The 27497-nt window shown below is 49.5% G+C and overlaps 1 protein-coding gene across 2 annotated transcripts; it reads left to right on the top strand.

Annotated features, from left to right (window-relative positions):
- Rbpms2 (RNA binding protein, mRNA processing factor 2) lies at window positions 1-26125 on the top strand. 2 transcript variants are annotated; one of them, XM_076850945.1, is made up of 8 exons: window positions 1-398; window positions 15785-15862; window positions 16445-16483; window positions 17312-17374; window positions 17692-17842; window positions 18342-18496; window positions 24727-24796; window positions 25045-26125. In XM_076850945.1, the coding sequence occupies exons 1-7, from the start codon at window positions 318-320 to the stop codon at window positions 24787-24789; spliced, it is 630 nt and encodes a 209-aa protein (XP_076707060.1). In that variant the 5' UTR covers window positions 1-317; the 3' UTR covers window positions 24790-24796; window positions 25045-26125. The 2 variants fall into 2 exon arrangements, with proteins under 2 accessions (XP_076707060.1, XP_076707059.1); XM_076850944.1 differs by lacking the exons at window positions 24727-24796; window positions 25045-26125 and adding an exon at window positions 22431-24001.
- The last annotated feature ends 1372 nt before the right edge of the window (window positions 26126-27497 follow it).

Below are 27497 nucleotides of genomic sequence, written 5' to 3'. Positions count from 1 at the left end.
GCCGCCGCCGCCGCCGCCGCGGGCGCACTCGCCGGTCGCAGTGAAAAGGCGGAGGCGGCGGCCGCTCGGGCTCGGCTCTGGTTCCCGGTGCCTCCCCCGCCGCACCCTCTCCCCACCTCCCGCACCCGCCAAACTTGATGTGACCCCGGCCTGAAGCGGCGGCTGCCCCTCTCACTGCCCCGCGGGCCCCCACCGCCACCCCGCCCCGCACCCCCGGAGCGCACCGCTCACCGCGCCCCTTCCCACATCCCGGCCGGGGCCGGGCGCCGCGCTCGCCCTCGGCGTTCCCTTCCCTCGCCACCCCTTCCCCCTTCACCATGAGCAACCTGAAGCCGGACGGCGAGCACAGCACCGGCACCGGCACCGGCACGGGCTCCGGCACAACCCTGGAGGAGGAGGTGGGTCTGTGGCCCCGGGACTTGGGTGAAGTGCACGCGGAGGTGGGCGCGGGAGAGGACGTGCGGGGCCTTCTGCGCCGCGCGGGGTCGGTCGGGCCATCGCTCCTGGCGCCTTCCCGCTGCTGCCCTTCGCCCGGGGAGGAGCAGCTCGTGTCCTGCGGGCGGGGGCGTGCGGCCTGGACTGCCTCGCGGGGCAGGCATTGTCTCCCCGCCCTCCCGGGCTCGAGGAGGGCCGCGCGTCGTCCGTGCGTCTAGCGGTGGGTTGGCTGCACCGCGTCGGTCCCACGCCTGCTGCCCGCACGTCCCTCGCACCCCACCCCCAGCCTGACTTGCTGCCGTAGTCTGGGGAGCACCTTCCAGGTGGCCGGGACCCTCGTCTCAACTACCAGCGGAGCGGCGGGCGGGCGGCACCCTCACTTTCGTACCCTTTCCACCCTGATCCCTTCCCATGACCTTGGAGGCCTGCGCCGGCCGCCCCCACCTGGGTTCACTAGAGTTGTAGTCATGGGACCGGGCAGGCTTTCTTCTCAACCCCTGAACCTGGGTTTTGGCATAGGTGAGCCGGCAATTAACTGGAGTTGGGAAAGAGATGACTAAATACATTCAGTTCCCGGTTTTCCGATTTTGCACTGGTAGCCAAGCCAGGACCCTAAAACTGGCCTGGGTGGGATCCTGCGAGAAGCGATGACATCATCTTGTCCACTGGCCATGTGCTAATAGGGAGTATGAGATGGCTTCATGGAATCCCCAGCAGCTTGTCGGTTGATGGGATGGTGAAGTGGATGTGTGGGGGTGAGGCGGTGGATAAAAATCTTAAAGCTTTCAGTAAATGTGAGGGTGGCCAGCAGAGAGGAGAACTGGTGTGGAAAGGGGACAGCCTTCTTAGCTCCTACGAAGGGCCTCTGCTGTGTCACCCAGGGCTGAAAGACCCTTCCTGCCTGGTCCTGGAATGTTCTTGCCCAGGAAACCAGGGGCCAGTTATCCATCTTGAGGGCTCTTCCTTTTGGTGTGGGGGAGAAACCGCAGAGTGTGGGGCGGGGTGGCTCAGGGTAGCTTTCACCTCCCATTGGACTATGGGGTTGGTTCAGAATAGCTCTGAGATGCACTGCTGGGCCAAACTCCCGCACTGCCAGCTCCTTGTCTTAGCAATTCAGAGGCCTCCTGACAGCCTCAGTCCACCAATGGTGTGACATCTTGAGAATGTCTGTCTGGATTCCACCTTTTGCTGGGAGGAGCAAGGGAAGAATATACAACTCTTTACTAAGAATGTGAAGAGGGAAGGCCTGATGGCTGTTCAGTAATGGCTCTTGGATGGTGGGTTGTTTTGACTCCATTGGACTTTGTCATCCTTTGACATTGATGCCCACAGACCCTTCACTTTGGGCACCTTCATCCCATCATGGTATGTGATTGTTCAGAACCTTCCCTGAGATTAGGGGAAGAGTGACAGGGTTGCTGGTGTGTTTGCTTGCCTTCATACCCTTGCAGGCTAAAATTGGAAGGGCAGTATCTACTGTGAAGCTGAGCTGGAACCCTGAACCCCATTACTGCTCTAAAGTGTTGACTTCAGCAGGGATTTCACACTGCTTGAAAGTTGGGCTAGGCTAACCCAATCCTCAGACCCACTGCTCTGGGTGGGAAGAATAAACAGTGTAAATCTTGAAAAAAGCATTTGAGACTTCACTTTTTTTTTTTTTTTTCCCCCCTCCTAATTGCCTTTCTGGGAGAGAGGGCAGGCTCCTTAAAAAGTGGGGTCCCTACATTCCTCTTTGGGGGCTGAGGTAGATTCAGTAAGAGGGTACTTGCTAAGGAACATGGGCTTGATGTATTTAGCTGAGGTCTAAATCTAAGGGCTTCCATTAGCTCTCCTGGAAACCACCTCCTCTGTTAGCCTTCCTCTTGGAAGCCCAATGTGTATTCTGGTCTGGTAAGAACAAGAGTCAGTCTGCTCCTCTCATCAGCTTCTGAACAGTGGGCCAAGAGCTTTGCTGGGGGCTTCATCTTTTTTGTGCACTTGGGCTTGGAACTGATCTCTTTCTTTTAGCTTAGACACTGCCTAGCAGTCAGTTCTGCAATCCCTAAGATCCATCATCCAGAAGATGTTGTTAGCAATGGTGGTAACTGCTATAGCTGACCTAAGCTGGCTCTTTCCAGTCAACTATTAGAGATTAGCTAGAGCAAGCATAGAAAACCAAAGAACCCTAATACTGTCCACCATAAGACTTTAATTCCTAAAGGTGCTGGATCACTGGAGAAGGGGTGTGTTTCCATGGTTCTGAGGCTGCTTGTCTTAAAGTGCTTTTTATGGCTTTGGCTTTTCTTCCTTGCCCATCTTACCAGTAGTCTTCATCGGTATCACATGTATTAGGTTCTTTTTCTGGACTGTGGGTTAGGAATACAGGTGAAAAAGGTTGCAGGCTAGGAGGTGAGGAGGACTTGCCAGGAGGAAATGATGGTATGTTAGAATAAAGGAATGTCAGCACATGGTGACATGGTACCATGGTGTCATTGAGAGGTTAGAGATCAGCCCTCTCTGAGTTAGGGGTGAGTAGATTGTTTATGCCATAGTGGGGTGGAAAGGGCATTCTAAGAGGAGGGCCTGGCATGTATAAAGGTAGGGTAAGTGCATCGTAGAACCTCATGACTTTTTTAGGTAACTACCAGGAATTTGCGGTGTTGCAGCAATAATGTGGTCCATATTATGAAGAGCCTGATACCATGTGGGGTTAGGAAGAAATGCATTTTCCTTACACTTGGGAAGGAGATGTGTTTTGTGTTAAAAGCTTTGATACCCTTTGAAAGCTAAAGGGGACAACAGGGAACTAAGGAGAGGAGATGAGTTTCCTTTTCTTTTTCTTTTTAAATATATTTTTAGTTATAGATGGACCTTTACTTTTTGTATTTATGTGTGGTGCTGAGGATAGAACCCAGGACCTCACACATGCTAGATAAGCACTCCACCACTGAGCCACAACCCCAGCTGTGTGAGTTTCCTTTTCAATCTGAGCCTATACCATCCCTCAGGTGGGTCTTGCTGGACACAGAACCTGAATCCTGCTTGAGGCAGGCTTTATGTCCCTGCTGCTGAATCCCATATCCAAGCCTGTCCTGTCCCAAGTGATTTTTCCATGGACAGTTAGGTAGTTACTATGTCTCTGGAGAGGAGTAAATGGAGATCTTTTACAATACAAAGTAATAAGTTATAATAATTTTTAAAAACAATGTTATTGAGGGCTGGGGGTGTAGCTCAGTGGCTGAGTGTGTGCCTAGCATGTGCAAGCACCAGGTTCATACCCAGCACCACAATACAAAAAAACTACCAGGACTGGGGATGTAGATAACTGGTAAAGTACTTGGCATGTGAGGGCTTGGGTTCTATACCCAGTGCCATGAACAACAAGCCTTTATTGAGGTATGATTGATGAACCAAAAAAGCTATAATATATATTTATTATATTTATTGCATTTAACTTGGTGAGCTTGGATTGGTTACTCCCCCCACCACCTTTTTTTGGTGCTGGGGATTCAACTCGGCCTTACAAATGTGCTCTACCACTGAGCTATATCCCTAACCCCTATGGCAATATTTATTTGGGGTGGGGCATCCCTGGGTAGTGGGTATTTGGAAGTGAATTAAAAAGTTGGGGGCTGGGTCGTAGCTCAGTGGCAGAAGGCTTGCCTAGCATGTGTGAGGCACTGGGTTCGATCCTCAGCACCACATAAAAATAAAAAATAAAATAAAGGCATTCTGTCCATCTACAACTACCAAAAAAAAAAAAAATAGCAGCCTAATGGTAAGCTATATATAGAAAGGCAGGGGTTAATGACAGCTAAAGGGTGTATAATTTGACTTAAGTTTGCTACCTTCTTACCCTAGTGTAACTGGATCAAGACTGTTCCTTCTGTAACTGTTACCTAGGGTTCATCATATGTCCTCAGAGGGATGTCAGGAGACAGCCAGATTCCTGGCAATGCTGAGAGGTTAGAAGTCAGTGAGGTATGGGTGAGTAGGAGGTTGTTAGACCTGTGGGGGTGGAAAAGGTCAGAGTTTGTCTAGAGGAGTGTGAAGGAAGTCCAGGGTCCAGTGTGTGTGACTTGGGTACCTTTTCTTTTCTGACGTTGAAAGCATTTGAAAGAACCTGGAACATCTTTGTGCTCTGTCTGCAGTTTTTTTTTTTTTTTTTTTTTTGAGTATGAAGAAAGGGAGACTTCCATGCTTACGTGAGCACTTACCCTAACTAGAAACAGGACTCAGGCAGGTGAATCCAGGAGGATTCTGGTAGGAAGGCAAGTTCCCTTCCTCTCTGGAAGGTGTTGTAGGTGCCTCTCCTCTGCTCAAATGACCTAACGGAGAGGCTGTACTAATAATAGTAAGCCTGTATGTAGTGTTTGCTGCAGACATGGTGCTAAACTCTTTACTATTTTATCTCATTAAACCTTCACAACAGCACTGTGAAATACTAACGTGTGTGGTACTGGAGATTGAACCCAGGGGTACTCTACCACTGAGCTATATATCACCATCCCATTTTATTTTAAATTTTAAGACCTGTCTCACTAAGTTGCAGAGCCTGGACTCAAACTTGTAACCCCCCTGCCTTAGCCTCCTGAATAGCTAGGATTGAAAAGTGTGCCACTGTGCCTGGCTGAGTGCTTACATTACTATCATCTCATATAAATGTGTCAAGAGAGGTTAAAACTTTCATGGAGCTATGAAGTGGGGAGGGGGATTTGAGTTCAAAATTACCTCTTAACCACATACTAGATTTTGCTGAGATTTAAGGTGGCAGAGAGGTGTCTGCAACCCAAGTTTTTAAGGGCTGACCTCTGGGTACTTCTTGAGTCCCAAGTAGAAGACCAGAGACTGACTTTAGGCTATTTCCTTTGGACTGTGGTGTCCCTAGGACTGGGTGATGAGAACTGTTCACCCCTGCCAGGAGGAGCATTCTATCACAGATATTCTTTAGAACCACTGTCCCACAGGATAATAAAAACAGACCAAGTCAATTTTATTTTGAATTCTCTACAGATGGCCTACCCCTCCTTCTCTGTACCTGAGACTGACTGCTTTCACACCTCACTGCCACAGGCTGCTTTAGGCTTCTAAAGAAATGTTACTCACTTTCAAGTGATTGTCATTCTGGAGGCCATACTGTTGGATCATTGTCTCCTCCTTTCCCATATGTGGGTAGCCTGGCTAGTTTCTTTTTTTTTTTTTTTTTGTCCTGGGGGTTGAACCCAGGGGTGCTTTACCACTGAGCTACATCCCCAGCTCATTTTATGTTTTATTTTGAGACAGGGTCTCATTAGGTCGTTGAGGTTGACCTTGAACTTGTACTCCTCCTGCCTCAGCCTCCTGAGTTGCTGGGATTACACACGTGCACCACCTTACCCAGCAAGAGAACCAGCTTCTAAATCCCATTTCAACTTTTGGACATGGTGGCTTTCTTTGCCTCCCTCTCGAGGGTGGTGCTGGTGAAACCCACAAGTAGGGGCAGAACATGGACTGAGATGCTGAATCTTGCCTTTGCTCTCAGGCTCTCAAACCATTTATCCAATTGGGCCTTAGACAGTCCTGAGAGGTAGATGAGTTCCTCCTGCCTGCCCTGAGGGCTGAGCTGCTGGTCCAAGGCTACCCACCTCTGGTCACTCAGTTCAGAGTCCTGGGACTGGCACTGCTTGGTTGCTACTTGCCTCTATTCTGCCATTGGTTATGGGCAGCAGCCACTTGACTCAGTTCCACATTGTCCCCTAACCATGGCAAAGCTATGAGACAGACAGTGGGGCAAAGCCTGTCACTTACATTTCAGAAACCATGCTGCCATAAGGTGGGTGGGACCTGGACAGCCCTTCAGGCTTTGTATGCCAGAACCCTTTCCACTGCCTTCCAGGGATCTGCACAGCCTCCTTGTTTTCTGCTTCTTCCTTGGTTGGAAGAAATGTCACCTCTGAGATGTGTTGAGACTCAGACTTTTCTGAGGCAGAAGAATCCACTTGTGGGTCCATTGGTGCCAGAGTCCTGGACTGCAGCAGGGCCTGGGGGATGGGAACGTTTGCCTAGGCCCACCTGCAAGGGCTAGCCACTCACGGTCAGCTGCGTAGAAGCACTTGACTGTTGCAAGCTATCGAGGCTGCCTTAGTCCCCCCAGGGAGAAGGAGCAGGGCTTGACCTTGACCAGACCATGGTAGCAGTATCTGGAGCATTTAACCCTTCTTTGTGGTTGGCTAACCTTCCCCCATATGGACCTTGCTTTAATTTGGGGGTCGGGGGAGAAGAGGAGTCAGGAGAGAATACTGGAGCAACCCCGAGACTGTGAGTATGTATTTGGTTCTGGAGATAACCCAGGGGCATGCTACCACTGAACTTTATCTCCAGACCTTTTTGTTCTTTGTTTTGAGACAGTTGCCCAGGCTGGCCATAAACCTGACATCCTTCTGCCTCGGTCTCCCATTCCACCCAGCAACCTGAGACTATTTTTGAGAACTTTTGTTGCTATGAAGATTCTATGTGCCCTCCACCTTCTGCCCAGATTGTTCTGGTTTAGATGTGTAGTCATGGCACAGCTTGGAATGGAGGGATCTCTGATGTGTTTGCTAGGGGACCTTCTGACCAGAAAGCAGGTCCAGAAGCAGCTTTGGTCCCTGAGCAGAAGCCTTCTCTCAACAGGAGCACCAGGTTGGGGATCATCACTCTTGTCAGATTTAGTCAAGTGATGGGGCACGGGTGGTGGTGCTGGTGCTGGTGCTCACGCTGGTGTGGCATCTTATGGTTTAAGAGCTGGTGGTATTAATTTTGGACCACAGTAAGCCTGTATGTAGTCCCTTCTGTGCAGTGGTGTGTGGCAGTGGTGGCAAGTATAACTCTCACCAGGCACTCAGGCAGGTGATAATAGATCTGTGTTGGCAGACCTTACCGCCCAGAGGGATGGGGAGGTGAATGGATCTGGGAGGTCTCCCTGCTGGGGGTCCAGCAAGTCTTGCTTCTAAGTCCTGGCCTCCTGCTCTGACTTAAAGAGATACACTTAAAGCAGGCCTAGTACCACCTCTGAGCAGCCTCTTATGGTACCAAGTCTGCATAGCTTAGTTCTTGCTGTGTCTTTGCTGTAGATCTCTAAATGAGGTGTAGTTCAGTGCACCTGGCGGGCTTTGACCTAGTGTGTTTCTACTATGAAGCCTATTGTTTCTGGGGCAAGGAGCAGCTTAGATAATGAGGTCTGAGGCTCCCTTACTTAGTATTAGTTGGTTGATTGATTTGCGGGACTGAATCTAGGGGCACTTTACCACTGAGCCCTTTTTATTTTTGAGACAAGGTCTTGCTAAGTTGCTGATGCTGGACTCAAAGTTGGATCCTCCTGACTCAGCTTTCTGAGTCACTGGTACTGCACATGGTTTACTTAGTACTTTATATGTGACCAGTCTGTCCCTCCTCTTAGAGAATTTATCACCCCAGTTTGGTTACCCCAATCTCTGCTCCCCTCAACCCTACACATCCTGTAAGAACTCTAGGATATATTGTAGGCTATAAGCAAAGAGCCTTAAACTTTCCAAGCAAACTGGACTTGACCTCTAGCTCTGTCACCAACTGGCCAGGCATTTAATTCCTAGGCTGTTTTTTCTGCCTGTAAAATGGGCCACATACCTGTTTTACCTGTTACATCAAAGAGACCATCATGCTTACATGCCTTTGATTCAGGTGAAAGAATGAAACTATAAAGTGTGGCCCAGATTGGCCTTGAAGCCAAGCTCTGGTGGCATGTGCTCTGGGGCTGGAATCAGTAGAGCAGGCAGAACACTAGAACTGACCTTGAGCCTGGGAATTTCACACCAGATTGGGTTGTGATGCTGATGGTAAGCTCTGGGGCAAGGTGTCATCCAGGTGGAGGCTTCCTGGAAGAGATCAGGAAGCAAGGAGCCTGGGCATTGGGGGAGCGTGTGTCTAGGTTCATATGCACCCTCTGGCTGTACGCTGCTTGCCGTCTTTCCCGGTGCCCTTGTTCAGCACCTTATAAGTCCTGGGTCTGCTGGCCATGTCGCCACATTCCATCCACCTCGCGTCAAGTGGCCCCACTCAGAGGGCTGGCTTTCCCCCTGGGAGAGAGCAACCTGCTATGCCAAGCCTAAGCGTGGGACCCAGGCACACACCCCCACCCCCCAAAACAAAAACAAAGCCCCCCCCCTGGCTACCAAGGTCACACCCAGTATGTGATTACCCTGAGATTTCTGCCTGGCAACCTTGGCATTGGGCCAACAGTGACCCACATACATACTTCAGGCCCAAGCTGGTGTAAGGGTCCAGGCCCTGGCTTCTGTCTTCTTATTCCCTCCCAGTTTTATTCTCTGTCCCCTTCTTCACCATATCCTTTGCCTTCTTGTGGGCAGAAGAAAGCACTGGGGCTCTAAGCAGATGAGGACACTGTCCGAGTCTTGTCCTAAGACCTCATCACTTTCTCCTTTTTCCCTTAAAATTCTGATATCTTATCACATCAATGGATCTCTCTTCCCTGGAGGAGCCAGATCAGATCTGGGCATGAAGATGATTGCTACCCATCTTAAAAGGATGTCTGGGCTGGGGCTAGGGGTGCATAGCTCAGTAGTAGAGCCCTGGGTTTGATTCCAAGCACTACAGAAGAAGAACAGAAATCAACTAATTAAAAAAAACATTCAGTATCTTTATATCAGGAAAACCATAAGCTTCCTATATAACGTAGGCTGCAGCTCATAAATACCTGTGGTCTAGGCTGGTAGAGTGTCTGTCTCCCTCCCCCCAGTGGGGCGCGAGGCTGCTCACACTCAGCATTGGAGTTGGCAATCTTGAGTATTTCCTTTGACCTTTTTATAACTGAATCAGCTTTGTTTAGGACTAACCACAGCATCATCACCCCTGCCACCCCATCTTTTTGCAATTTGCTATGAAGATACCTGTTCCTGGGTGCCTCAGAGTTATTCTGCTGGGGTCTAAGCTGCTGGCAAGCAATCAAGGCTTACAAAAGAGCACTGACTCAGTAGCCAGGCACTTGAGGACCCTGGGGCTGCTTCTGGTAAGCACAGTGACCATGAACAGCTCATTGGACCTCTGGGCCCTGGTTTCCATCTAAAAATAAGGTTTCTTCAGCTCAAATATTCTGTATTTGGGTTGCTGCTAAGGACTGGGAGCAGGGGAAGGATGTGGGAAGGGCTTATAAGAGGCTTGTTTTTCCCTGTTTGGATTTCCCTCCTCTCCCCACCCCCTTCTCTTAAGTAGTGTTTTCCATCCAGCTGACACTAGGAAAGCTCACTCCCAGCAGCGAGGAGGAGGGGCCTGGAGCAAGTCTGCTACTCTAACGGTTGATGAAGTGGACTGTGGAGGCAGTTTTTCTTTTCTTTTTCTTTTTTTTTTTTTTTAAGAGAGAGTGAGAGGAGAGAGAGAGAGAGAGAGAGAATTTTTTTGATATTTAATTTTTAGTTATCGACGGACACAGCATCTTTGTTTGTATGTGGTGCTGAGAATCGAACCCGGGCCGCACGCATGCCAGGCGAGCGCGCTACCACTTGAGCCACATCCCCAGCCCGGCAGTTTTTCTTTTCCAAATAAAATTCTAACTTTCAGATATCCTAAAGGATCAGTACCAGAAATCAGTATTCAGAAATCATTTTTTTCTCCTTTGTACAATGATTTTTTGGGGGATAGGGGTACCGGGGATTGAACTTGGGCACTTGACCACTGAGGCACATCCCCAACCCTATTTTGTATTTTATTTAGAGACAGGGTCTCACTGAGTTGCTTAGCACCTCGCTATTTTTTTTTTTAAGTATTTATTTTTCAGTTGTAGTTGGACACAATACCTTTATTTTATTTATTTATTTTTATGTGGTGCTGAGGATGGAACCCAGGGCCTCACACATGCAAGGTGAGGGCTCTGCTGCTGAGCCACAACCCCAGCTCTAGCGCCTTGGTTTTGCTGAGACTGGTTTTGAACTCATCCTCCTGCCTCAGCCTTACGAGCCCTGGGATTACAGAAGTGTGCACCACTGCACACCGCTGTATGATGTTTTAATTGCCCAGAAACGATTTTTCTGGTTGGGTTCTCTCCCCAAGTTCAGTTCTCATGGGGTGGGGATTTATGAGAGGCTGGAGTTGGCCTTGAGGGGAGACTGTTCCCTGGGGGTTGATGGGATTTTTGTGAGTGGGGATTGGCCTTGGTGTTCTCCTGCTTCAGGATCCTTGTTGGAGAAAGGACTGTCTTCTGCATGATGGTCCCTTGAGTCCAGAGTCCTGTCTTGGTGATTCTAAGACGGGGGTTTGAAGAAGACTGTAGTTGTCCTTCACAGTTAAATGGTAAGAGGACTTAATGACTATGGGTGTCTTTGAAAGCAGTGTTTACCCTTTCCATCACTAATAAAAACTGGCATTTATGGAGCCCATCCTCTTAGCCACAGTAACTGAGAAGTCGAGTGTTTAATGCTCAGTATGAAGGATGTCTTTTGGCGTGAAAGGTTGGGGAAAGTTAGTGCCTTCTGCATCTGGTCTGTTCCTCCCTTGCAGAAAAGGACACAGGTCTTGTGAGCAGAGGGGCCTCTGCCACATCTCTGACCAAGTGTGTGTCCTTTTCACTGGGCCTAGTGTCCTGCAGCTAACCCTGTATCCTGGTCCTTCCTCTTGGGGCTTTGCTTAGCTGCTTTCGTCTAGGTATTTCATCCACCGCTCCAACTCCCTGCCAGCCCTTCCTCTATTCCTACTGGGCTCTGTGTGCCCCTGTGAGGAGGGAGACTTGAACAGCTACTCCTCAGGCGGGCAGAATGAGAGATCTGCCCTAGGGGTATCCAGGGCCTAGAGAGGTTTCTGCCTGGAAGCCTGTTCCACACAAACCTGGATTTGTGCATTGGGCTGGTTCCTTGGGGATCACTAGCACTTTGTTCCTGAAAGCTTGTTTTAATTTAATCTTTTCTGAAGGTCTTTAAACAAGTGTCAGTTTTTCTGAAGGAAGACCTTCACTGGCACATGGATGGGTTGTCTGAGCCCTTTCTTCCTACCACTTTTCTCTTTAGAAAGTCATCCCTTGCCTCCAGGCTGCAGAGGCTATGGAGGAAGAAGGGAAACCCGGACGGTGGCCTGCAACCAACACCTCCCTGAAGGAAAAGGCTGGATAGCTTGTAAGGCTGTAATGGAATTAGACAGTGTGGTGAAGAAGCTCCTTTTAAGCCTGTTCTTTGGGCTGGAGATGTAGCAAGCATGCATGAGTCCCTGGGTTCAATCCCCAACATCAAAATATTAGTAAGTAAACAGGCTTGTTCTTACTGAGAGGGGTTCAAGAACAGAGTTGAAGGTCGGGAGCTGATACTACCTTTGCCACTCAGGTGCTGCCCTTCTTCGCTCCTGGAGACCCTAGCACTGGGAATGAGATTGAGATGCCTCCCAGAGGAGGTGAGAAGAGGTCAGGGGGTTGTTGGTCCAGCACTAGCTGGAGGAAAGTAGCCCTTAGACCTTTTTCCCTGAAGGACAGGAAAGACCTGGATGACTGTAGGAAGTCTGCTAACAAGTGGTAGCCAGTGGTGTAGACTTAACAGGCAGGTGCTAGACATCTCCCACCACCTGACTCCCAAGCATTTTAGAGGAAAGACAGGCAACAGAGCTTGAGTGAGAGGAGAGAAGCCTTGGGAACCCCATAGCCTGGGAGCAGGGACATAGTTGTGATAAAAGCTGGTCTTTTTTTTTTTAAAGAGAGAGTGAGAGAGGAGAGAGAGAGAGAATTTTAATATTTATTTTTTAGTTCTTGGCGGATACAACATCTTTGTTTGTATGTGGTGCTGAGGATCGAACCCGGGCCGCACGCATGCCAGGCGAGCGCGCTACCGCTTGAGCCACATCCCCAGCCCCAAAGCTGGTCTTTTCTACTCAACAGGCCAGGAACTGGCTGGGACCTGCAGCAAGGCTGGTCTATTCCCAGCTGTCATGGGGGGTACACAGCTATCTATGTCTGTGATGTCCTGTATGGGGTACAACCCTGGTAAGTTTCCCTGTTTGTGTTAAAGTTTGGTGCTTCCAGTAGGTTCTACCAGAAGTGTTCTTCCTCAGCATGTATCATTTTTTAGTGAGTTCTCAAGATTCTGTATCTACTTCCCAGTATCCACTCCACTGACTATACACTTCCCTTCACCTCTGCTAAAGGACAGGATTGTGGGCCTAGCAAGCACGGTCTGTCTGCTTTTTCTTGCTCTGAAGGTGATCATTCTTTTTTTTTTTTTTTTTTGTCTTTTTGGTACTAGGGATTGATCCCAGTGACGCTTAGTCACTGAGCCCCAGTTCCAGCTCTTTTTTATATTTTTTATTTTGAGACAGAGTCTCACTAAGTTGTGAAACTGGCTTTGAACTTTCCATTCTCCTACCTCAGCCTACCGAGCTGCTGGGATTATAGGCATGTGCCACCTAAAGGTATCTATTCTTAGGGGACCATTCTTAAAGGTCCGTGGTTGCTCTTCACCTTTTAGAATGTAAAAGAGACAATCCCTTGGATTGTGTGGAGGCTTCTGCAGAAGGGGATAGTCTGGGGTTGGGGAATGTGGCTCAAGTGGTAGCGCGCTGGCCTGCGGCCCAGGTTCGATCCTCAGCACCACATAGGTTGTGCCCGCCAAAACCTAAAAATAAATATTAAAAAATTCTCTCTCCCTCTCTCTCTCAAAAAAAAAAAAAGAAGAAGAAGAAGAAGAAGGGGCTAGTCTATGCAAGGAGAAGGGCCCAAGAAACAAGTTTGTTTGTTTGTTTGTTTTGGTGACAATGAGGATCTAAACCAGGGCCTCATGCGTGGTAGGCCAGTGCTCTACCATTGACTTAACCCCCAGCCATGTGTTGAATTATTGTCATCAACCTGTGGAATCGGCGGGACACCTGAGTTCTTTGGGTTTGTTGGTTGATCTTTCCATCATGGCATCAGTAGCTATAGAAGTCTGATTCCAGTCTGCATCCAGCTTCCCTCATGAATCCAGGTCCTGAGGCTGGCACCAGAAAGTGCCATGGGAGGAGTGGGCTCCGGTAGTGACTTGAGACATGAAGACTACTTGGTCAGGCCTTGAAGACGTGACTGCATGTCTCAAAGGATCCTGACTGTGCAATCATTTATGCTGTCACTGTCCCTAGCCTCAGTTTCCCCTCATTTGTAAATTGATGGGGTTAAACTGAATACTCTCTATGATACCTTTGACCTCAAACATTGCTCCCCCACTCCCCAGGGAAGAGGAAAAATAAGAATCCAGCGACCACCTAAGGTTGTCGTACCCACATTCCCAACTATAGACTGACCTGGGCCTGATCCAGCCTCACTAGACAACCATGGAAAAAATGGTGCCCGATAGGTGAGGGCCTGTAGGGCAGTGATGACAGGAGCCCTAAGTGAAACAGCACTTGGTTGATCCCTGCACGTGTGCCAGGCATGGAGTAAGGTGAGCTTTCTCTTGGAGGTGGGTGGTGGTGGTGGTGACAGATAGAGAAATATATTCAGAAAGATAAGGAACTTCTCCAGACCAAGCATAAAGCTGGGATGCAGACTCTGGTCTAAGGAAAGCCTGCTCTTTCTCATTTATAGTGCCATTCTATAGTCCTCGGCCACATCTGGTCTCTGGCCATTTTTTCTTTGGAAGGACTTAGTGTGTAGAGATGCGGAGGTCTTAAACGTCAAGGCCTGACTCGAGGCACTTTGGAAGATTGAAAAGTCTTGTGTCTTACTTAGCTCCTGTCTCTCGGACTTGATGCAATCAGGATGAGAGGGTCCGCTTAGGCTGGTGGGAACATAAGGCAAGGGTGCCAAGGACCGCTGCAGGACTCGGGATGGAAAGGGGAGCCAGGAAATCAGGACCTGAAGCATTAGTGCTCTTTAGCTAAAGAGTGAGGAAAGGGTGGGCCAGAGGACAACAGCACAAGCAACTGCTGTGAGATGGGACACTGCTGGTGTTTGTCAGGGTCCTTGGGAAGGGTGTGGGGTCAGATGGGGTCAGAAGCAGGAAGGTGGGTGTGCAGTAGAGACTTGTCTTCTCCACGTGTGGCTGAGATTGTTGAGCTCATGCTTACCCCACCGCTGGTTTGCCAGTTTCTGACTTTTTCTACCTTCATCGCTCTGAAACAAGTGCCAGAAGAAGGGACTGGCTATTGAATACATGTGTGACAATTCTTTATTCAGCTGTGGGGCTAATTAGGTTGCCCAGGTGGATGGTGTCAGACAGCAGTCAAGGCCTTTTACAACCTGGGTCTCGCCTATCTCTGCTCCTTGGTGAACTAAGCCGCATGCCCTGGACAAGTTACTGAGCTTTGCTGGGCCCTGTTTCACTGTGTGGACAAGGGAGATAGGAGGGCAGTGTCATTGGCTGGGATTGCTAGAATTAGAAAGAACCAAGGAGTATATTCAAGTCAGGTTGCAAAGGGTCTGTGACCTGGCAAATAGGGACACATCATCTAATCCATAGGTGCCTCTTTTCCTGAGAGATGACAAGGACAGATTGGGGGCTAGAGTGTAGCCTTTGGGAGTATTTTACAACCTAAAAGATGGAAACCAGTGGGAAAGGGCCTGGTGGCCCAGAGGGAAGAAGAAACAAGAAACAAGATTCTGAGCTGGAAATAAGGAAAAGAGTCCCTGTTACACACCCGCTCCCTGACCCTAAGCAGGAAACTTTGTGCTGAGAACTTGCTATTTAAGGGGCCTCTGGGGAGGTCTGGCCAGAAAGGAACCATTTGAGGGAGGGTTTAAAATTAGTCTGAGCAAAATAGGTGGCCTCTGGGGAGAACTGAGGCAGAGGCTTCTGTGGGGCTACTCTGGCAGCCCACCCTAATGCCCACCCTTGACCCACCCTAATGCACCCTCCTGGTGAGGACAGGAAGGAGGAGAGGACTGATTAGGTCCACTCTGCACAGCAGCTCCAGGGCATAGTGTGGCATAGGACTTAGTTCCATGTACCTCTTTGCCTCTCCTCAGACCATACAGAATCTCTCAACCACGGTATCTTTAGGAAAAATATATACATATTTTTTTCTGTGGCTTTTTTGGGGAGGGGTGAGGCAATATAGTTTTCTTCAGATTCTTAGAAGGGTGGGACCTTTATCTGCAAAGAGCATGTACGCTTGTCAACAGAACACGTTCTCCTTGCCTCTTTTGGCCACAGTCTATGCACAGAGGTTCAACAAGTGCTTGCTGAATGACACCTACAGGATAAATCTAAAGAAGAAAGGTGCATAGAAAGGGCTTTGAAAAAATTAAAACTGTGAGACTAAATGTAAATATGCCTCTGTGTCCAAAGGAGGCCCAGGAAATACTGAATTCCTCCTTAAGCTCTAGAAGGACTCTAGTTTCCTGCCTGAAGGAACAGCCCCCATTCCTGTCCTTCCTGTCCAATCTGGCCCTGACCACTGTGGTCTCTGTCCTTAGGTTCGGACATTGTTTGTCAGTGGCCTCCCCGTGGACATTAAACCCAGAGAACTCTACCTGCTCTTCCGGCCGTTCAAGGTGAGTCAGGACCCAGCCACCCCCAAGATAGAGCCCTGGACCAGGGAGAAGTAACAGGAATGAATCTCTAAATTGAGTTGTGTGCTGGCAGTTGAATCAGCAGCTGTGGTCACAGACCTGGTTCTGTCTGGTTCTGCTAGTGTACTTCTTTCACTTGGTTAGCTCTTTGGAGCCTCTGTTTCCTCATCTGTAAAATGGAGACATAAAGGATCTTAGTAGTTTTGCTATATAAGGAATCTTAAGATTTGGTGTAGGCTTTTCCATTTGCAGATGAGAGAGCTTAAAAGGTAAGATCTGTGCTTTCAAATTACAAGTTAGTGGAGCGCACAACAGTTTACGCATGAAGTGATGAATGCCACCGCATGATGCCACCCCATGTGCTAGACCATGTGATTCAGAACACAAGGGCAGTTGGAACTCCACAGTGGTGGAGGTTAGAGTGGGTTGGCTTTGTGGGGGGGGGGAGAAGGGTGTGAGAATGATTCAGGGGTCACTGGGGAAAGGTGGGGCTGAGGGGACAGTGCTGGATTAGCATAATAGAGGCTTCTTACCTTCCCCAGTAATGGCCACCTCTCTCTACAGGGATATGAAGGGTCCCTGATCAAGCTCACATCGAGACAGGTAATTTCCCCCGCCCCCAGGTTTTTCTTCCTCCCAGCCATACTGACTGCTGAGTTTATAACTGAGGTCTGGTTCCTTTCCCCTAACATGACGGTGAAACACACTCTGCCATCCATATCTGTCTTCAGCTGACAAAAGGATGGCCTCCACAGGTCCCTCCCCACTTCACCAGCTGTTGGGGTCCAGTAAGCTCCTGGCCTTCTGTGATTGACTCTGGGGATTTGGGAACCACTGTCTGGGCCCATGACTGAGGATAGTAGAGAAGGTAGCTGAGCTCTGACCTACTATCTTTATGCATTTAAACAGGCTTTTACAAAAGAGTGATTTTTTAAAAAAAAAAATTTTTAGTTGTTGATGGACTTTATTGTCTTTATTTTTATGTGGTGCTGAAGATCAAACCCAGTGCCTCATGCATGCTAGGCGAGCACGCTACCACTGAGCCAAAACCCCAGCCCCCAAAAGGGTGATTTTTTTAATGCAGTGAAATAAAGCTTGGTTGACATCATTTCCCATGGTGTGGTACAATGGAGAGAGACTTCACTTTGGGTGCATGTGGATCTTCCAGCTGTACCTTAGGGGAGGATATGGGCAAGGAGTTTTTTTCTTCTCTGTTCTCTGTTCTCTTATCAGCAGAACAAATACTGTTTCTAGTTCGGTGATAATCCTTTATTGGTGGTACTGAGGATTGAACCCAAGGACCTAGTATATACTATAGAGCTCTACCACTGAGCTCCACCCCCAGCCCAGCAATCTTTGTTTGGTTGTTTTAGATGGGGCAAATGGCATACTGGGAGAGATGTGAGAATGTTTTCTCTTTTTTCCTACTAGCCTGTTGGTTTTGTCATCTTTGACAGCCGGGCAGGAGCAGAAGCCGCCAAGAATGCACTGAACGTGAGTAGGTGGAAAGTAGGCCTTCTCTGGTAGGCAGTGAGTGCCCCTGTTCTTTCTTTTGCAAACCTTCCCCCATTTCATGGCCAAGAAAAGGGTCCATAGGTGAACTTCATTTCCCACTCATCTCAGGGCAGAGTCCTTGGTTCCCTGTTTGTGATAAATATCATTACTCACAGGTCTAAGCCACATTCTTCTACCATGGCCCCATGTGCATGAGTCTTGAAGGCAAGCTTGGTTCCGGGGCCCTCTATATCCACTGCAGTTGACAGTGTGGATCCTACAGAGTAAGTCTTTCTCTTCCTTCCCTTCCTGTGTAGGGTATTCGCTTTGATCCTGAGAACCCGCAAACCCTGAGGCTAGAATTTGCCAAAGCCAACACCAAGATGGCCAAGAGCAAGTTAATGGCAACACCAAATCCCACCAGTGTTCACCCTGCCCTAGGAGCACATTTCATTGCCCGGGATCCCTGTGAGTGGTACTCTGAGCTGCCTTCTTTTGCCCCTTTGCCTGGTCAGAGCCGGCAGGCCCTACTGGAGTTGCATGCAGAGCAGACGCTCAGATTCTTGTTGAGGGAATCAGTCCTGTCTGTCTTCCCCTCTTCAGGGGGCTTCTTGCATCTAGAGCTACCTCTGAGACTTCCTTCCCTGTGGCCTTTGTTGACTCTCAGAGGGACTGTGCCTGAGCTGTTGGGGTTTTCAGCTTCTTGAAGCCAGTTCTTGAAGCCACCTCTGATTTTTCTTATTTGAGATGGATTAAGGCCTGTTTGAGAACTTATTGCTGCAATCAGGGTGCCCATCATGCCAGGCCAAATTCACGTGACTTCTTTGTCTGGTCTTGGTCTTCAGTAGAGGCTGGGGGTGGGGGTTATGGCTCAATTGTAGTGCTGGGTCCCCTTCTCTGTTTGGAAGGGGGTGGTAGGAGGAAAGACCAGTGTTCTGACGATGGAGGCTGTTGTCTCCTGTTATAGATGACCTGATGGGGGCTGCTCTGATCCCTGCGTCCCCAGAGGCCTGGGCCCCTTATCCTCTGTACACCACAGAGCTGACCCCAGCCATCTCACATGCTGCGTTCACCTACCCAGCTGCCACTGCCGCTGCTGCTGCTGCTGCCCTCCATGCTCAGGTAAGCCCCTCTGGGTGGAGGAGTAGAAGGGCTCTGAGTTGGCTCTTCCAACTTAGACTTTGTACCTTCCTGGCCATGGGGCCACTCCTATCCCTAGAGCTCCAGTGGAACTGTTGTTCTTCAGGATGATCTAAAAGGCTAGGCTTCAGGGATCTATAAGGATTGGGATCTGACTGAGGGGAGGGAGACTGTGAGTGGTGAGCTCCTATAGAGGCTGTAAGGCAGAGTGCCGGGAGTACTGAGAAGACTGGCTGTGGCATCGCCTCCCGGAGCCCACGGAGCCCACCGTGCTCTGCCCTGCTCCCCTGTGGTGACAGGATCACAATTCCATTCCCAGTTCAAGCATGATCTCTGGAACCAGACGTGCCTCTGCCTGTCTTTATGAACTTCATCAAGCTTTTAAAGATTTCTCTGCCTCAATTTTTAGTCACCTGGAAAATGAGAATAATAGACTTTGCCTTGGTTGTTGTGACAGGATGATGTTAACACAATGAAGTTCTAGAACTGGGCCTGGTTGTCCTAAGAGGTCTTGAGTGTTTGCTCCTGTTTTTATGAAACTTGGCTATTTCCGGTCTTAGGGCAGGAAAGTGGGAGCAGACATGTCTTGGGGGGAGTTGGGGAGGGTGAGTACTGGGCTCAGGGGGCTCTGTGTCAAGTGCTATGTCAGATCCCAGCCTCTGGCCACCCAGGTTTACTCTGGTCTGACTTTTTTTTAATTGCTTTTATTTTTTAAATACATGACAGCAGAATGCATCACAATTCTTATTACATATTTTGAACACAATTTTTCATATCTCTGTACTCTGGCCTTGGGATATACTACCAGTGATGTCTCACCACACTGTGTGTGTGTATGGAGAGTGGTCTGCACAGTGGCAATGACAAGAAGCTACCTGGTGTGTGGACAGGATGCTGCCAGACAGTCACAGGAGGAAGGCCAAGGAGCAGTCTTGATCAGCCTCTGATCTTAGCCTCTGATCGGTCAGATGACCAACAGCTGAGCCTCAGAGGAGCAAGCTGGCCCTAGCGGGGTGGCGGTGGGGTGTGCTGTGCTGTTGAGGGAGTATATAAAGGTAGGTGGCTTGGACCTGACCTGGGAAGTAGGGAAGGGGACAAGGCGAAAGGACATGAGAAGCCAGAAAGGGAGAGTTAGAGTTCACTGGAAGCAGAAGCTGCTGGTGGGGGGAGCTAGGTGCTTTGCTAAAAGCTGAATGCACATCCTTCTTTAGGCCCTTTGAGGGACTTAATGACATTGAGGTTCACCAGTTCCAAGGTGGAAAGTTCAGATTCATGGACTACTACCTGAGCCAACTTTCCCCTGGCAGGGAATTCCTTGGCTACAGCATCTTTTGATTGTACCAGGGGCAGAAGAATTGTGGTTATAGACTCGCCACTGTTCCCAGCTGATTACCAGAGACAGCGCTAAAAAATTGATTAAAGCATAGAAAGAGGGCAAAGGTCTTTCCTTGGAGGAAGACCTTTGAAGGTTAGTGTATACCACAAACTAGTTTCTGTGGCAGGGATAGAGTGGGGAGCAAGAAAGCCCATCCTGTGTGTCTGCCCAGGGCAGACCTGTAGTGCTCCAGCGAGCTGAGCTGTTTTAACTGTAGGGCCCCCAGGAGGCACTGATGGGACACAGAACTGGCCTTGCTGGGCTCCTCACCTCTGGTCCTGTGTCTTCATCTGTAAAATGAGAGGGTTGGACTGGATCAGGTGGAGAGATTCTGCTTTGTCCTGAGATGCTAGGCCATGACAGATAGGGAGGCAGGAAGGGGGTTGATCAAATGAATCAGGGGAGGCTTGGAGTGCCCAACTGGCTTGGAGTGGCATGCTGCTACCTGTCATTGAGCTTCATGCCACAGGGTTGCGTGCCTGCCATTTTTCTTTTTTCCAGTTTCCTCCCATAATCTGCACAAAGGATAGTGGCAGTTTTCGGGAAGAAAAGACTCATGTCCAGAGGTTAACCAGGTGGTCATTAGCCAGCTATTCATTCCTCAGCAGTAAAAGAGGCTGTTAGGACCAAACATGTTAGTCCTTAGATTTGGGAATAGGTGTGTAGGTAAATTCACAGATGTGAATCTTTTTTTTTTTTTTTTAATATTTTATTTACATTTTAGTTTTCGGCAGACACAACATCTTTGTGGTGCTGAGGATCGAACCCGAGCCACACGCATGCCAGGCGAGCGAGCTACCGCTTGAGCCACATCCCCAGCCCCAGATGTGAGTCTTTTATGGAAAAAAAAAAAAAAAAAATAGGCTTGAGAACATTTTCCAAGTAGAGACTTATTTTTTCTTTCCAAGAGCCCCTTGACAAAAATGGAGGCTGAAAGCATCTAAATAAAGATAATGGATTCTTCTCAACCAATAGAAAAACTCAGGGCAAGAAGGTGACTGTAAGAGAACTGCCAATGGTCGGAGTTGTGGCTCAGTGGTAGAGTGCTTGCCTAGCATGTGTAACCACTGGGTTCGATACCCAGCACCCCATAAAAAAAATAAATAAGATAAAGGTACTGTTTTCATCTACAACTAAAAAAATATTTTTAAAAGAGAGGGAGGGAGAGAGAACTCTCGAAAGACAAGCAGGGATGAGGACTGGACCCCTTTCTCTGCCCCATCATGCACAGCTCCACTGCAGGCCAGGCCTTGGAGGTTATTCTGTCCTGCTCTGTCTTGGCACAAGGCCATCTTGCTCAGTCTTACAATCCTCATAAAAGAATCTTCTCTTTTGAAGGGTTGAGGCGTGGAATGCAGGGGTACAGTTTGGCTTGGCACATAAAAATGGTGGCTTGAAAGCAGGGATTCTCCATCTCCTGTGGCATCCCAGTGTCCTCCTGAATGGAATTTCATTTTCCATTTCAATCTGAGAAATGCAGGTCATTTACCATGGCTCGATTCCCCTTAAACTGCTTCAACCACTTAGGTGGAAGTCACATTAACCCCCCTTTGCCTCCATTTTCTGTTAGTATACTGATGTGTCTGGAGATGGGGCATTAGCTTAACAAGTTGTTTGTTTAATGAAAATTACTCAGAACAGCATTTGGCACATGGTGAGCTTCTCCTAAGCATTGGCTACTACAGGTCTGCATTTAGGGAAAGCAGGTTTTTGGGTTTTGCCCACCCCGTCCCTCCCTTTGACTAATTTTACTTCCAGGAAAACCACTCGTGTTAGTCCTTAGATTTGGGAACAGGTGTGTAGGTAAATTCACAGATGTGAATCTTTTATGAAAATTATAATACATAGTTAATCTTTTCTGAGTTTGAATCTTAAGACAGTTTTCCTAGTAAGTAAGTATTGACTTGCATTTGGAATGCCTAGCTGGCACAGCGGTGTGGAAATGGACCTGGTGCCTGGTGGATAGTAAGTTAGTTGTTTGCATACTTGTTTTCTACTGTAGTGCCCTTGTTTTGCTCATATGTATAGGCACCTGTCACAGACCTATTGCAGGGTCCAAGTGTAGGCTGTCACCTGGGTCAAGTATTGTTAAATGACCTTCAGATGAGAGAGGTTCCCATTTTTCTTGACTACTCATATTTCTAATTCCTTTACCCTCTTCTTGGTGTCATCTTCTCCATTAGCCAGTCCTAAGATCTGAGAGTGAGCTGAGGCATGTCCTCCCCTCCTTGTTGGAAGCAGCCCCCCATAGGCTCATCCATAGCCTCATCATTGTGCCCTGTGGGATAGTCTCTCAGGAGCACATTGGGATAGCTAGAGGCCCCGACTCTAGTTGGGTCCCTAACATTGGTCCTGCCCCCAGGCCTGAGGGTCTCAGGCAGGAGGAAGAAATCTAGGAAAAGTCATGCTGCTTCTGGAGAGCCACTGGCCTATACCAGGCCCCCGAGGGAAGCAGCCCCTCTAAGTGCATTCCATCCACTTCAGTGACAAGGCTGTCCTGAGCCCACAATGGGAGCTTTCTCCTTCTTTTCCCCCAATTAGTCACCTGACTCACCCAAGTTGGAGGGAAAGTTGCTGCTTGAGATGCAGGGGTCACAGTACCTTGTGGAGGAAGTGTAAGACAGGATCTAGCAGCTGCTCAGATTCTCCAGTGTAAAAAAAGGTAAGCTAGAGGCTTCCTAGTCCCTTCTAGTCTCATCCCGCGCTCTCCCCTCTTTGGCCCTGCAGGGCACCCAGATGGGTAAGGGATCTGGGCAGGGCCCACTGATGGGTTCCCTGAGCTGGACTGAGCCAAGGTTTCTCTGGTGGCACCACTGCCAGTTTCTCATGTGTCACTCTTATGTGGAATGATTTGTAGTGTCCAGCCACATGGCCAGCTGAGAGGGCATCCCCTGGGCCACATCTAGGAAGGGACATGCTGTTGGGGGCAAGAGAAGCTTTTCACACAGCCTAGAAGGGAAGGATCTGATTCCCGACACTTAGGAGGCAGGATAGGAAATACCATGGCTTCTGAGGTGGGGCAGGCAGCTCCAAGGCAAGGAGAGGCCTTTTCTGTGGGCTACAGGCTCTATTAAGGTGGTTCCTGTGACCCAGGGCCATTGTATTCTGGTGACAGCAGTGCCACATCCTTTAGAGCCCAAAGGAATCCTAGTGTTAATTGGGTGGCCAGATACTCACTTCCCACTGCAGTCCAGGGTGGGTGTGTGGCCAGAAATCTGCATTGCACAAAATAACATCGAGAATTTGCATAGAGCAAATTCTTAGGAAACCTCCCCTCCGCCCCCAGAGGGCCTGGCATCCTTGGACATCCTCTGTCTACCCAAGAGGCAGGAATCATGGCTGCTAAGTGGGTAATTGGTATCGCCTGCTCTGCTTCAGGGTGTCTGACTATGTACTTGGCTTCAATCTCATTCTCTATAGTCCCTCGCTTTTGTATGTCTTTCCTTCCTTTTTTAAGGGGACCCTGGGCTCCCCTTCTGAGTTCTCATCCCTATACCACATTTGCATGGTGCCCCTTCCCTCTCCCAGACAGCCATGGCAGGCTAGGGCAGACATGCTCTGCCATGTGTAACAGGCAGGTGCCTTCCCTGCAGCCTTGGCCTCGCAGCCAGTGTAGCCCTCCTTCTAGATGACTGGCCCATGGGACAGGGTGCATGTTATTCATTCTCTTTCTCTCTCTGTCTGTCTCTCTCTCTCTTTCTCTCTCTCTGGTGCTAGGGATTGAACACACTCAACAAGGCAAGTGCTCCACCACTGAGCTTCACCCCTAGCCTTACATGTCATTTACTTGATCAGACTCTGGGAATCCAGCTTTGGAACCATTGCTCTGTGGGGCCTTCTGGCAAGTGCTAGAGTTTAGGTGACTGCTGGGCATCCCTCTAGATGCTTTGAAGAATCGTATAAGGACAGGAGTTTTATCTCTTAGATGACCCTGTTTTGTTTGTCTTGTTTTGTTTTGAGTACTAGAGATTGAACTCAGAGGGGCTTTTCCACTGAGCTTCATCCCCAGACCTTTTTATTTTTTGAGTCAGGATCTTACTGAGTTGCTGATGCTAGCCTTGACCCGAACTTGTGATCCTTCTGCCTCAGCCTCACCAGTCTCTGGGATTGCAGGAGTGCACACTCCTGGTGTGGACCCTGGTTTTTTTGGGGGCGGGGGGTGGGTGGGTACTGGGAGTGAACTCAGGGGCACTCGACCATTGAGCCATATCCCCAGCCTTGTTTTGTATTTTAGTTAGAGGCAAGGTCTCACTGAGTTGCTTAGCGCCTCGCTGTTGCTGAGGCTGGCTTGGAACTCACGATCCTCCTGCCTCAGCCTCCCGAGCCTCTGGGATTACAGGCCACCGCACTTGAATTGATCCTGGTTTTTAATGTACCTTATGTTCTGTCTTACCTGATTTTCACATCCATCTTTGTTCTATGACTGGATGAGGATACTGAGACCCAAAGAAACACAACAGAAATTTACTAGGTTTGTTTTTCTACTAATGTTAGGAATGTCTTGCTCTCCTAGTAAGCAGGGGGGGCAGATTGCTGACTGCCGAGATGTCCCTCTGGCAGGCCTAACCTGGCACATGGCTCAGGCTTAGTGAAGTCTAAAGGCATCTGCATGATCTGCTCTCACGGAGCCTCAATCCTGCAAAGGAGGTGGGGCAGGCAGTCTTCCCGTTTCTGGATGAAGAAACTCATATTTAAGGTGAGTAACTGGCCCAGCCTTTGCCAGCCAGTCAGTGGCACAACTAGGACTGCAGCAGGGACACCGAAGGCTGAGCTCATCAAGTTCCCTCCTGAGGGAAAGGACTGCACGGTGGGCTCCTGATGGTGGGTTCTCTTGCAGGTCCGCTGGTATCCCTCCTCTGACGGCACCCAGCAAGGATGGAAGTATCGCCAGTTCTGTTGATTCTTCAGTAAGTGCTGGCCCCAGAAGCCTGGGACAGAAAATGTTCTAGACTCTGGCTTCCTGCAGGGCTGTGGTCCTCTCTCTGCTCAAGTCTCCAGAGCTTGCTATTGCGAGGTGGTACCTGGAGCCTGGTCACTGGGGCATGTGGCTGGTTTTCCCTTCTCCCACCCCTGTGAGCCTGCCATCTCCGCAAAGGGAGGCCTGGGCCAGCTCTACTCCCTTACCTCTGCTTATGGCCACCCCTCTCCCCTCCAGGTCTGGTCGCCAGGAAGTTGGTTCTGGGACTATGTGGTGGGGCCAGAATAGGGCCCTGAGCTTCCACCGACCCCTGCGTGCGGCCTGTGCAGAGCTGCTGCTTCTCCGGAGACTGTGAATCTTAAGCCTGACTCAGTGAACTGCTTCCTGTTCCTTTCCCTCTTCCTCAGGCTTGTTCTACCCCAAACCCTTCTCCAAGGCCTCCCTGGAGGATTTGAGGGCCTTCTTGCTGGGACACCCAGACCCAGCTAGGAGGCCTCACTGTGACCCAGCAAGACCTGACCTGACCTCCCACTCAAACATGCTTCTTAAGCTCCCCCTCAAGAAAATGAGGCATTTAATTTTGCATGTTTTCTGGCATGAATTAAGACACTTAAACTTGTGTATATGTGAGTGTACAGTTTGTTCTCACACTGTCTCCATAGCAACAGGTCCTAGCTTATGGTGCCTGGTCCCTCTCTCCACACCCCGCCCCTACACCCACTGTGCTTCAGAGAGGCCTGAGCCCTGTGGCCACTTCTTCCCTGAGGACCCATGCACCACACACACTTCCAGGCTCAGCAACCACCACACGACATTTGCCTTGTCATTTCGAATCAGTCCTCGGCTTCCTTCTCAGATGGGCCAATAATTATAAGAAAGCCCTCTCCTCTGCCCATCTTGCTGACCTCTCCGCAGGGCGCCCTGCCCCCACCACTGCTCCTTGTTCTTTCCAAACCTTAAAGTCAACCAAAACGTGAAAAGTATTTTTGTACCCTGTGTAACAAAATATTTATGCATCATAAAGGATTTTCATGTGTGTACCATTAATTATTAAAGAGACCTTGTTCGCCTTGTCAGATAAGTTTAATGTTTAGTTTGAGGCACGAAGAAGAAACGGGTTTCCATTCTTCAGCAGCGAGCCTTTGTGTCAGGCGTTGGTTTAAGAAAAATAAAGAAAAAAATTGTGCAATTTTATTTTGTTTTGTGAGCATATCAGTGCTTTACCTTTAGTCACAGCTGTGACTGTCTTGCCATTTCAGATGTGGGAGACTAGGTGGCTGTTGTAATTGTTGATCCTGTGAGAATGTGAAACTGGATAATATATGAAATGTAAAATAAAAAAATCCAAAGTGACTGCTCTCTGACCTTTGCTTCCACCTTCCATGAGACACCACTGCAGGGTGAGGGTGTGACCAGAGAGGTGCTGAGTTAAGGGGAAGGAGCGGAGTGCCCCTGCCTGGAGCTCTGGCCTGGTGACTGTCATGGTGGGAGGGCAGCGGAGCTCCTGTTGACTTTCTCTCCACCCCCCCCCCTCTTTGGAGAGCTCAGGAAACAAAGTCCTGGAGGGAAAGCAGCTTGCCAGGGGCTGCACAGCTGGGAGCTGTGTCTGACAGCCCACCTTATTTTTAATGAATTCAGCTCCTCATTCTTGGTTCTGAGGGTAGGGACGGGCTTCCCTGCACCCAGAATAGACACTCTGATATTTGGTCAGGATCTGAGAAGGGACCTTTGTTTTCTCAGCATCCCTGTGTCTGTTTGGCTTCACCCTTTATGGCTTGTGGTCTTTCAAGCCCTCCAGGAGAAAAGGACTGAGGTGTGGGGCGTCAGGCTGCCCCATGAGGTGTCCCACCTTTGTGTGCATCTTGTGCTGTGCTGGAGGGAAGGAGAAGGCCCAGGAGCCTTGTCAGAAAAGGTTAAACTAAGCCACCGTGTAGGCTGTGGACTAAATTCTGATTGCTAGGAGGGGAACAGATGGGTGTGAAGGTCCCCAGTGTTGTGCGGTGCTAAAGAGCCTTCTGGGTTGGCCTGGGTCAGGGTCAGGATGCTGTAGCCACCCAGCCCTTCTGTGATTTGGGCTCTCGGTTTTCTCAAATACTTTCTAGCTACTACTAGAGGGATGACCCAGTATTTCTAACTGGCCAACTGGTGAGGCTGAGGCAGGAGGATCACAAGTTCCATCCACATCCACCCAGGAGAGCTGCCCCTGCACCCTACCTTCACCCCATACCTGAACCTGTACCTAGAATGAGAGGGCAGGGTAGACCCCCAGAGCCTTCCTCCCCTGGGGTTCATTCCAGCCTTCCTCTGAGCAAAAGCTAGAGGGGATGGTATGCTACCCTGGTCACTTCCTCTCCTGCACCTGGGGCGACCCTGGTGACATTCCAGGTCCTGCACTAGGGGGCTTGAGTCTCAGGTGTTCCCTGTTGGTGCATGTGCCAGCTGTTAAAAACTCAGAGGTGACAGGTTCATTCAGGTGCTCTGAGGGAGGGGGAAGAGCCTGGGCAGGCACAGGCCCTGTGGGTTACTGGGTGGCAGGTGGATGGTTGTCTGGATCCCAGAGGGAGGCTCTGGGAAGAGGGGCGTTGATGCCTTTCTTGCCTCAGACCCCTTACCTCACTTGTCAAGCAAGCAAGGTCATTCCAGCCTGCAACCTGTCCCAGTGCTGGTAGGAGAGCTGCTGCTAGCCTTAC

This window comes from Callospermophilus lateralis, chromosome 3 (genome assembly GCF_048772815.1).
Source record: "Callospermophilus lateralis isolate mCalLat2 chromosome 3, mCalLat2.hap1, whole genome shotgun sequence".
NCBI lineage: Eukaryota > Metazoa > Chordata > Mammalia > Rodentia > Sciuridae > Callospermophilus > Callospermophilus lateralis.
Note: the sequence above shows the minus strand (reverse complement) of the source record. Positions and strands in the feature narration are given on the sequence as shown.

Excerpts from the sequence above, each read along its gene's own strand:
- Rbpms2 (XM_076850944.1), top strand. The coding sequence starts at position 318 with ATGAGCAACCTGAAGCCGGACGGCGAGCACAGCACCGGCACCGGCACC. Across the intron at positions 15,863-16,444 it reads TGCTCTTCCGGCCGTTCAAG|GGATATGAAGGGTCCCTGAT; the intron begins GTGAGTCAGGAC and ends CTCTCTCTACAG. Across the intron at positions 18,497-22,430 it reads CTGCTGCCCTCCATGCTCAG|TCACCTGACTCACCCAAGTT; the intron begins GTAAGCCCCTCT and ends TCCCCCAATTAG.